General features: G+C 35.2%; 1 protein-coding gene across 4 annotated transcripts in view; it reads left to right on the top strand.

Annotated features, from left to right (window-relative positions):
• Nucleotides 1–12084, top strand: part of SLC30A6 (solute carrier family 30 member 6) — a 45566-nt gene that overhangs the window by 24930 nt on the left and 8552 nt on the right. For 2 of the 4 annotated variants that reach the window (XM_005600085.4, XM_070236522.1), the window contains 8 exons: nt 1337–1417; nt 2145–2180; nt 2905–2999; nt 5694–5742; nt 6064–6183; nt 9040–9142; nt 10036–10083; nt 11320–11388. In XM_005600085.4, the coding sequence (XP_005600142.1) occupies nt 1337–1417; nt 2145–2180; nt 2905–2999; nt 5694–5742; nt 6064–6183; nt 9040–9142; nt 10036–10083; nt 11320–11388 (601 nt within the window). The remainder of the gene's footprint in view (nt 1–1336; nt 1418–2144; nt 2181–2904; nt 3000–5693; nt 5743–6063; nt 6184–9039; nt 9143–10035; nt 10084–11319; nt 11389–12084) is intronic. The other 2 variants (XM_070236524.1, XM_070236523.1) reach the window with 1 other exon arrangement.

The following is a 12084-nucleotide window of genomic DNA, read 5'->3' as shown; positions in this document are numbered from 1 at the left end:
AGAGGAGAGACAAAGGGAACAACTCACTCCACCATGTTGCTGACGTCACTCTGCCCTTTCACACTTAAGTCTACAATCAAACTGGAATTGATTTTTGAGTGTGGGTTGAGGTACAGGTCAAGGCACATTTGTTTCTATATAGCTATTCAATTGATAAAAAACATAATTTATTGAAAAAACTCTTCTTCTAATGTTTTTATGTGCTACCTTTTTTATGAATCAGGTGACTGAGTATGTGTAGGTCTATTTCTGGATTCTCTTTTCTGTTCAGTTCAGTATATTTGTCTATCCTTACGTTAGTACTATACTACATTAATTACTGTAGTTTTGAAATAAATCTTGATATCTGGTAGTATAGATCTTCTAGCTTTGTTCTTCTTCAACTTATCTTTGCTTTCCTTCACCTTTTGTATTTCCATATGCACTTTAATATCAGCTTAGTTTTCACAGATAGGGTTGCCATATTTACGTACTTTTCATACTTTTTTATAACCCATTTTTTTCACTTATATCCTTCCATGTCAATAATATATCTGTTATATTTTTAATAATGCATAATGCTCTGTTGTTCCTTTCAACATTTTTCCTTTATAAAAAGCAATGTGATGAAGATCCTTAATTATTTTATCATCTTTTCTGAAGATAATTCTTTCCTTGAGAATTTTAAAGCATTTATTCTTACCACAAGTATTGAATGCAGTTAAGCTACATGTTATGTAAAAAACTAAGATGAATAAGCAACAGCCCCTTGCCTCCAGCTGATAGGTTACAGATTATAAGACATGCTCATAATTAACTGCAGCTGTGTGTAGAAGTGAGAGACAGTATAATAAGTGGTTAAAATTATGAACTCTGGAGCAAGAGTGCCTGAGTTTGAAAACCTGACTCCTTCACTTGCTAGTAAATGACTATAGTTACTTTTCCTCTTTTGTGTTTCAAGTTCCTTATCTCTTTTTTAAGAAAAAGTTGATAAAGTAACCCTCATAAAGGGGGAGTTGAGATGAGGTAATATATTAAGCACTTTGACCACTGTTTAACACAACATGGGTCAATTGAGTGTTAGCTATTATTATGATAATGGTTATTTCTAGAAAAATAAGAACTATAAGTGGGTCCTGGGAATATATGTAGTACAAATAGGCACTTTCTAAAAAATTTGTGATGTGCATTGTTTATCATCATTCTAGAAATTCTGTAGTCTGTTCTAACAGTGTTTGGTTTATAGTAGGCATATATGTGTATTAAGTGAGTGAGTAAATAAATGCATGCAAATGTGTTCTAGAGATACTGGTTTGTGAACTGAAAGAATTATGCTGATCTAATTTTCTGATTTCAGATTTGAAAGATTAGAAGTCCTAGCTGTATTTGCCTCCACAGTCTTGGCACAATTGGGAGCTCTCTTTATATTAAAAGAAAGGTACATTTGTATACGATGTTACTGTCACTGTAAAGACCACCTATGCCACCTTTGGGGACATGAAAGAATCCAGTAAGACATATGTGGTTTGAAAGGTATACAAATTAAGATGAGCAGTGCTGGAGTTTTGATAGTACAATTTCTTTACATTTCAGATTTTTCTCCCTTCTTTTATTACCCTCTTTAATGCTACTAAATCCAACCATAGGTAGGTGTGAATGAAAGGAAAGGATTCAGGGGCCGGCCCCGTGGCTGAGTGGTTAAGTTCGTGCACTCTGCTTTGGCAGCCCAGGGTTCAGATCCTGGGTGTGGATATGGCACAGCTCATTAGGCCGTGTTGAGGTGGCGTCCCACATGCCACAACTAGGACCTACAACTAAAGTATGCAACTATGTACTGGGGGGATTTGGGGAGAAACAAGCAGAAAAAAAAAGAAGATTGGCAACAGTTGTTAGCTCAGGTGCCAATCTTTAAAAAAAAAAAGAAAGGAAGGGATTCACATGTTTTAATGCATAGTACAAACCCATTGAAATAGGTTTGGTAGAGAAAGATTGACATTACATATTGAGGATAATTACGAGTCTCCTTGCCTCATCACTGCTAATAATCAACAGTTGGTTTCATATTCAAAGATTTTGTGAACTTACTAGATTAATTATATATTTAATAAAGCTTTTTAATTTTATAATTTATAGGACTTATTTAATACATTATTTCTTTCTTTTAGTGCAGAACGCTTTTTAGAGCAGCCAGAGATACACACGTAAGATTTTGCTTTTGACGTAATATATAATTTACTACTAAGTTTGATTCCCACTTGTTAATTGGTGTACTATTAAATAATGGTTACTTTGGCCAATATCAGAGTTCAGAGTGTGGCCATATATGTTTCACTGATATTTATGTTTCACAAACAAAATGCCCAAATACCAAGACTCCTTCTCTTCACCCTAACTTTTCCCAAGCTCTTATGTTTTTATGCTGCACAGAAAGGTTTTTCTACCCTGGCTTCATGTCCCTCATTATTTCCAGGCCCAGGTCAATACACTAAGCCAACCCTGTCTGGTCTTCTGTAATTTAAAATTTGATCCCCAAAAATCTTTTAGTAGAAAAGGTGGAATTGTTATTATCTACCACATAATTGCCACCTCTGTGGACTTACTCTGATCACTCTAATTCAGGACAGTCTGACCTGTCCAGTGTGCTGTAAACCAAATGCCGTTAGCATTTATACAAGTTTATAACAGCAATTACCTGTAAGAAGAGGCTGTTAATGCTAAGAATATGGTTTTTTTTCTGTGCAAGATGGAGCAACATTAGACAGTACATGGGTTATGGAGCTAGAAACCAAGTTCAGATTCTCCTTCTGCAAATACCAAACTGTTGAAGCAGAGCACTCCAGCTTCCCATCTCTTAGTCTCTCTACATGCTGAAATTACATATTGATATTACCAAGAAAAAATGATGAATGTTATTGTTCTTTTTAGGGGAAGATTATTAGTTGGAACTTTTGTGGCTCTTTCTTTCAACCTGTTCACGATGCTGTCTGTTCGGAATAAACCTTTTGCTTATGTCTCTGAAGGTATGTTTTTTATTTACCAGTAATGAAAAATCCAATTAATCGATCAGAAAAACAAGTCTTTTTTTTTCATTAACTCATAAATCAACAAGAAAGTATATCCTGAAGAGAAGAGAGAATTACCCCAAAGGTTCTTGTCTTCTCTAAACAGAATTATGAAACAAAATCTAATTATCTCAAGCTTTAAAATAATGTATTATTTAAAAACAGGCATAACTGACATATATATTAAATTATATGTGATAAAGACCCCATGGTGCAGCAGTTAAGTTTGCACATTCCACTTCAGCGGCCGGGGCTTTGCTGGTTTGGATCCTGGGTGCGGACCTACTACCAATTGTCAAGCCATGCTGTGGCAGGCATCCCACATATAAAGTAGGGGAAGATGGGCACGAATGTTAGCTCAGGGCCAGTCTTCATCAGCAAAAGAGTAGGATCGGTGGCAGATGTTAGCACAGGGCTAATCTTCCTCAAAAAAATAAAAATTACCTTTGACATTCAAAAATTACCAAATAACATGAGTGAGATTTTAGATGTGTAACCTACCTACAAAGAGTCTATTGCAACCATTTTAGAAGCATCAATTTACTTAGAATAGTTGATGTGCTCATTGCAAATAATTGTATTCTGTTATTAAATAAGTTTGTTCCCAAGAGCTTCTCTGGCAGTGGCGGGTGGGCGTATATTTGAAAGTAGCAAAGTTTCATTTTTTTGAAATATTCTTTTATTTCAAAATCTTTATAAATTCAGACTGATTTTTCACTTCAGTGGTCTAAATTATTGGCATTTTTCAGTAATTTCAGTGTTTTGGAATCCCACTAACCCACAAAGGGTTAACCACTGATTGATGGAGAAGTGAGGTAAAAACAAAAATGGGCTGTCTGCACAGACCCACACTTTGAAGCAGAGATAGGTGAGGGTCTTTTTTGTTCTTACTGACTTGAACACCAGGCCAATGGAGAGAAGAAAGCTTTCTGAAATGCTCATTCAAGTTTAAACAACTTCATGAGTGTCATGAAGTATGACTTGCATTTGTATGAATCAGAATTTAAGAATTAGTGTATGAAGTAGAAAATAATGGTATTTGCGATGACCAGAATTATTTTGAAAAAAACTTGATAAATTATTAAAATAGTATAATGCTCACTCTAGAAATTTTAAAAAGATACAAAGATTTAGAGACGATATCTCTTGGTAAAGATCAGAAAGACACAGGAAGGGAAGAATGCTGATAATATCACAGCCTAGAGATAATATGTTAACATTTTTATTCCTTTCATTTTTTTCTTTGCACATATATGTATCTTTTTACATACTTAGAATTGTATGTATTTACAATTTTATGTCTGGCTTTTTTCAGTTAATGTTATGTCTTGAGTATAGCCTTTCATTAAATACTCTTTGAAAAAATGATTTTTCAATGCTTACATAATACTGTCATGAATTTTTTTTTTCTTTTTGATGCAGAAGATTGGCCCTGAGCTAACATTGTTGCCAATCTTCCTCTTTTTGCTTGAGGAAGACTGTCCCTGAGCTAACATCTCTGCCAGTCTTCCTCTGTTTTGTATGTGGGATGCCTCCACAGCATGGCTCCGCACCTGGGATCCGAACTCATGAACCCAGGGCTGCTGAAGCGGAGTGTGTGAACTTAACCACTATGCCACCAGGCTGGCCCCAATATTTTTTTAACATTAGTCTATTCTTAAATGTTTCCAACTTTTCTGTTATAATCAGCTTCTTTATATCAAATTTCTTGTATGCATTTCTGATTCTTCTTAGGATAAATTCCCAGAGAAGAAAATATAAATGAGTTAAAAACACAACATTTTTAAGTCTTTGATATATATGGCCAAATTTATTTTCAGAAAGGTTATCTAGTTTGTATTTTCATTAGCTGGAAATGAAAGTTCCCAGCAACATCAAGATTTGTGACATCGGTTGAAATTTGAATGGAAAATAATATTGAGTACATTCTGTCTGCCAAACACTGTGCTAAATGCTTTACATAGAATAACTCATTTAATTCTCCCTCTAACCATATGAGGTAAATAATTTTATTATCCCCATTTTTCGCTGAGGCACTGAGAGATTAAATCATGTGCCCCAGGCCACACAGTTAAGGGCAGAGCCGGGTTTGAAGCCAGATATTCTGGCATCAGAGTCTGCTCTTAACTGCTCTATTATACTGCTTTTGTATAAGGCTTGCCAATCTTTTTTATATCATGGTACACATAAAAAAATGAATATTCCTTTAGCACCTGGGATAAATGTAATGCTTGAGCCTGGAGGCTACTTATCCGGGGACAGTAACTGGCAGGCATCTGCAGGTAACCAGGTCCCCACTTGGCCTGTCTGAGAGCTGTGGGAATTAATAGGTGTACCTATAACCCATTCTCAGCACACTGGTTAGGAAGCTCTGCTTTATAGTATACAGAGACTTTAAAACGTCAAATTAATGGTAACGATGACATATGTAAGTTCACTAATTCCCTCAGGTCAGCTATATATTGTAGTTAAAATTCTTTTGATTTAGTATCTTAAAGGCATAAAAGAGCAAAAAGTCTAGATATGAGGAGGAACATGTCCTTTTGTAGTGTTATCCGGTCACTGCCAAATTTGTTTTTTAAATTAAAGAAATCAAGTGTTTCCAGTAGTGGTTTATTCTATGTAGATAATTTAAGTGTTTTCTTCTTTAAGCTGCTAGTACAAGTTGGCTTCAAGAGCATGTTGCAGATCTTAGTCGAAGGTAAGATATTATGGGGTTTTGTGATGTACATAATTTTAAAGGAATACACAAGAAATACATCTGTCATGGGAACTTACATTATTCATTGCTGAGGTTACTAGATGAATCAGGGTCTTATCCTCCCTTTACTTTTTAATTGATGATACAAAAGAGACCTTTACAAGTGAGAAGCTTTGTTTCCAAATCCTCTTTGCTTTCTTTAAAAGATACGTTATATGATACTAAAATATGAGTCATCTTTTATAGGATTTTTATCAGTGTTACTGATAAGTTCTGATTACATGAGTTCTGCTAATGAATACTCTTTTTGTTTTTTCATAGCTTGTGTGGAATTATCCCAGGACTTAGCAGTATCTTTCTTCCTCGAATGAATCCATTTGTTTTGATTGATCTTGCTGGAGCATTTGCTCTTTGTATTACATATATGCTAATTGAAATTAAGTAAGTATTTTTTATTGCTGTCAAGTGTGTTTCCATTCCTGGGGCCTGACTTTTAAGGGTCACAGTGGAATGGATAGGAATTAAGTTTTTAGCATGTTTGCTTATGGCCTGTGTAACTTCCGTCAAGTCTTGTCCTCAAGAGTCTTTATCTGAAAAATTAAGGGAGTTGGATTCATTATTTTTCACCATAGTCTATAATGCAGACTGGAAAACTGTTTAAATTCCCTGCTGCTGACCTGATGAGTGAAACTGAGAAGAGGACAATGAAAGGGAGATAAGCCACAGCTGCTGTTGCTGAGAGAGGGAAGAGAAGAGGAATTAATCAGATGAGAAGTAATTAAAAACAGCAACAACAACAATACAGGCATTTTAGGAAATAGACTTTACAGCTTCTTTTTAAGCTTCATATTTTATGACGTATGATTCTTTGACTCCCTACCCTTTAAATATTAGTGTTTACTAGAATCTGTCCTTAATTATCCTTTTTCTTACTCTCCTGGGAGATCACATACAATTATTTGTTTTTTATTTACTAACTCTGTGTGATTCCCAGGCCTTTATTTCTAGTCTAGATCTCTATTGAATTCCAAAAGGCATATCTTACTGACTTCTATTCATGTCTGCCTCAACTGAACTTATTTTCCCTATCCTCCAAACTGTTTTTTCTTGTATTTCCCATCTCAGTGAATGCTACTACCATCTATTCCATTACATTCTTTTTTTAAATTGTGTTAAAACGTACAAAACATAAAATTTACCGTTTTAACCATTTTTAAGCATACAGTTCAGTGGCATTTTGTACATTTACACTGTTGTGCAACCATCATCACCATCCATCTCCAGAACTTTTTCATTTTCCCCAACTGAAACTCTGTACCTGTTAAACAATAGCTTCTCATTTTCCCCTCCCCTCAGCCCCTGGCAACCACTGTTCTACTTTCTGGGTCTCTATGAATTTGACTGATCCACATATTTCATATAAATGAAATCATACAATATTTATCCTTTTGTATCTGGCTTATTTTGTTTAGCATAATATTTTTAAGATTCATCCATGTTATAGTATGTGTCAAAATTTCCTCCCTTTTTAAAGTTGAATAACATTCCATTGTATGTACATACCACATATTGTTTGCCAATTCATTCATCAATAGACATTTGAGTTGTTTCCACCTTTTGGCTATTGTGAATAATGCCACTGTGAACATGTTTGAGTCCCTGCCTTCAATTCTTGTGAGTATATACCAAGAAGTAGAATTGCTGGATCATATGATAATTCAGTGTTTAAGTTTTTGAGCAAGTCTAATGCATTCTTAAATACCTACTTATCCTCCCTAGCTCTCTTGCTTCTCCCCAATCTAGTTCTAATTGGTCACTTAGTTTTGTGGGATTTTTGTTTTGTTTTGTTTTTTAGTTTTTTCTAGTCACCATGCTGTATGTTACATCCCCAGAACTTGCATGTCTTCCAGCTACAAGCTTGTACCTTTTGACCACCTTCACTCATTTCCCTTACCCCACCAACCGCCACTTCTGGCAAGCACCAATCTTTTCTCTGTTTCTTATGAGTTTGATTTTTTTAGATTCCACATGTAGGTGAGATCATAGAGTATTTGTCTTTCTCTGTCTGACTTAGTTCACTTAGCATAAATGCCCTCAAGGTCCATCCATGTTGTTGCAAATGGTATTATTTCCTTCTGAATAATATTCCATTGTATATTCATACCACATTTTATTTATCCATTCATTTGTCGATGGATACATAGGTTGTTTCTGTGTCTTGGCTATTGTAAACAATAGTCTTGTCACCTAGTCTCATTTGATCTTTCCGTTTAATATTTATTTATCTGTCCCCTCTTTCCCATTCTCATTGCTGCTGCCCAAATTGAGGCCTTTATCATCATTTCCTTGGCCTAATTAAAATAGTCTTCTGGTTTTCTAATTTTCATTTTCACACATCTCTAGTTAGATTTTGTTTTGCTAGTAATGTGATCACTAAAAGTTGCAAGTCTGGACCTAGTATTTTCCTGTTTCAAAATTCTCCCCTTTGCATATTCAAAAAAATTAGGAGTTGTTAGCATGATAAAGCCCCTACCACCCTTACTAGCCATCCATCTATCTATACTTAACTGTTCATAGTTTTGTTGCTGCATCAGGATTTTCATGCCCTTGCATGTGCTGCTTTCACTGTCTACAAAATCTTCCTCCCATCATCTCATCTTTGAAAGCTCAGCTCAAATGTCACTTCTTTTTATATTTAGCCTCTCTGGATTATCCCTATCCCAGTAGGCTTGTCACTTACTACTTTGTGCATCCATGATACCCTGTAGGACTTCTCCTTTGTACCCACAGTGCTTTGTTATGTTTTTCACATGTGTCTCCTGCCATTTCAGAGGCAGGGACTGTGTCTTAACCTTGTGAAATTCCTGGGGAATTTGAAAATTTTTTATAGTAATTATTGGAAAGTTATTGTTTACAGGAAAATTGTTAGAATCACTGATGAAGTCCATAGGTCTCTATCAGAAATTACTAGATGGAAGTTTTTATTTGTCACAACAAATGACTATATATGAAATCTTTCCAGTTGAAAAGTAGATTGACTGAAAATACATAGTAGGAAATGCTCACATTATTTTCCTTCGTCCTCTCTCTTCACACTAACATAATTATTTGTTATTTTCCGTCAAACTTTGGTGAGAAAGGATTCTGAAAACTTACTTTCCTTTGAGATGTTCCCATTGCCAGTAGTGGTCAATTGTGATAAAACAGTCTTGTTGCTTTAGGTAATTAGTGGATTGAATTATAAGAAGCCCAGTGAGGCATATATTTGAGATTTAGAAATTTTTTTTTTCCCTTTAGTAATTATTTTGCTGTAGACACTGCCTCTGCCATAGCCATTGCTCTGATGACGTTTGGCACCATGTATCCCATGAGCGTGTACAGTGGGAAAGTGTTACTCCAGGTAAGGGTCTTTCAGTATGCATGCTAATATCAGCCATGTTCCTCCGCCAAAACTGTGTGTTCCTCTACCAGATAGTGAAATTTTTAGCCACTGAAGGGCCCTGTTAGAAATAAAGCCAAGCAATAATCTGTAAAATTCATATAGTAAGAACCAGATGAAATTATATTGGCCATAAAATAGATACAAATCTTCCTGCATTTATAATATAAGACAAAATTAGCAATTAAAACATTTTTGCCTCTAATAATGTTTCAAGTAAAAACAGTTACTTAAAAATTTTTTTAGATATTTATTTTCCCCTAATAAATGTAGTTTGGCTATTGCATAATCTGGTTACGGTTGTTTTCTTATTTCCTGTCCTTGAATCAGTGAGACTTTTGAATTACAAACTTAAAATTAATTGTGACAAAATGACTACTTATTGAAACAATAGGAACACCTCTGTGCAAGCTCCTGAATAGAAAGGTAGTTTCCCAGGACTGGATGTGTGCGAGCACTACTTTTCCTTCTCTCTTCCCCTCATGCCTTTTCTAAAACCTACAGGTAGAATCTTCATCTGCAGAAGCAGTAATAACAATAAGATCATAGTTGTATAGTGCTGTGCTGTATACAAAATGGTACTTTCTTAAAGATTTTTTTGTTGGTTGGTTCTTTAAGGCTTATGTGGTTCCAGAGATAATAGCTCCTTTGTGGGATAAAAAATAAGCGTGGGATGATTCCTGATGTTGCCCCACTAGTGGGGCCAGTAAAAACCTCTTTTCCCTACACCAGGATAGAGCACATGTCAAACAAGGCCAAGGCTGGTATAAAATCCCATTTTTTTTGTTTCAGGACCAATGTTGAAAAAAATTTTTGTCCCCCTAGATTCATATTTTATTTTATTTTTTCTCCAGACAACACCACCCCATGTTATTGGTCAGTTGGACAAACTTATCAGAGAGGTAAGATGGAGTAGTAAATAAAATCATTTTAATTTATAATTAGAGAATGCAAGGAGTGGGTACAAATGATACTTTATTCAGTCCTATCTCCAATTTTATTTTAGGGGAGTTTGTGTTCTTTCTAATAACATAGAAATAGGATATATAACATAGTGACAGAAGTTGAAAAATTTGAGGAATTGCTCAGGCTGGAAACCAAATTCACTTGAAATAAATGTGGAAGGTAATGGTCTAAAGACCACCCTATTATCTATATAAATGCTGTGATTTTTATGATTCTATATTCAAACCTAGGGTTTTGATTAAGTTAATGGGCCACTCTTTTGTTTTTGGTGAGATTGGTCCTGAGCTAAAGTCTGTTACTAATCTTCCTCTTTCTGCCTGAAGAGGAATCATTCTCCGCTTTGTATGTGGGACACTACCACAGCATGGCCCCATGAGTGGCATACAGGTCCACGCCCAGGATCTGAACCTGTGAACCCTGGGCTGCCGAAGTGGAGCAAGTGAACTTAACCACTATACCACCAGGCTGGCCCATAAAGGGACACTTTTATATGTTGATTGCTTTACCACCTAACATCTTGATCTATAGGTTTAGATTTTGTATTGTTATAAATTTCCACCTGTTAACTAATGAAGGAATAAGATAATTGAAATATTTGGGTGTTGAGAGTATTTTAAACTATTAGTTGTCAGTATCACAAAGGCCACTTTTACCAGTGTAGCTGGCTACTTGTCTCATCTAGTAGAGCCTATGCCACTGTACCAATGGGCCACACACTATGTATCTGGCCTTGGAATTTCCTTTTGGCCCACATCCAAATATCATCCTATGTTGTGCAGAAATTTGTTAGAAGGAATCCAGAGAAAGAAATGATCGAGAAGACAAAAAACAAAAAATCTGATACCACAAGTGCTGGATATAAATCTATGTCATACTGATAAAATGAAAAGAACCATACACTTACTGTTGAACAAGGTGGAGACGGGAGGAGTAAAGACCTGACTCTAGAAGGATTGGTGCAGACAAGAGACTGGGAAAATAAGGCCTAGTCTCAGTACTGAACGAGTAGAAATGGTACCTTGAGTGAATGATCTGGGACTTCTCTTGGCTAAGTAGTGTCCTTGTGCGGGGTTTGGCCATGTCCTTTCTAGGCTTAGAGCAAGTCCATAGTGTGACTGAACTGTGTTGGAATTGTCAAATACAAACAACCCTATTGCTTTCTTTTTGATTAGGTATCTACCTTGGATGGAGTTTTGGAAGTCCGAAATGAGCATTTTTGGACCCTAGGTTTTGGCTCATTGGTATGTTTTCAACATATTACTTTAGTTATAATTTAAAACATAGTTTATCATTTTTAAAACTGAGAGAAGTATTTCTTTAAAATTTTTATAGAGTCTTTGATTCCCATTTCTGTTCAATAGAGTCTAAAATGTAGATGGATTCAGTAACCTAATTAAGATTAATTGAGGGCTGTTTTTCTTTTTCTTTTTCTTTCAAACTACTATTAATGATCTACTGGGCTGTCTAGATAAAACACATCCGTAGTCATACATTGCTAAATATGAAAATGCTGCAAAAGTGAAAGGTGCAATTATTTTTTTTTTTTGCAGTTCTAATTTTGGAGATTTTGCTGAATATGTTAAAGAGTTATAATAACACAGATTGCTTCAGCATAAAGTTCCATGTTTTCTAATGCAATTTAGACCTTATTCCCTGAAAGACTTTATTATGGTATAGTTTCATTCCTATGTCAGGAATGATGAGGAAAATTGAGGAACGTACACAGGAAAAAAAATTTTAATCACCATAATCTTATTATGTAGAGAAAACTGCTGTTGATATTTTGGTATTTATATTTATACCTTTACTCTCCTTAGAAAATGAGATCATGCTGTTTTATAGTTTGTTCTCTTCACTTAATATATCATGAACAGTTTTCTGTCTTTTTTTTTTTCCCTTTCCAAAAGCCCCCCCAGTACATAGTTGTATATTCTAGT

The sequence above is a fragment of the Equus caballus genome, chromosome 15 (genome assembly GCF_041296265.1).
Source record: "Equus caballus isolate H_3958 breed thoroughbred chromosome 15, TB-T2T, whole genome shotgun sequence".
Lineage (NCBI taxonomy): Eukaryota > Metazoa > Chordata > Mammalia > Perissodactyla > Equidae > Equus > Equus caballus.
This window is presented reverse-complemented; position numbering and strand designations above follow the sequence as displayed.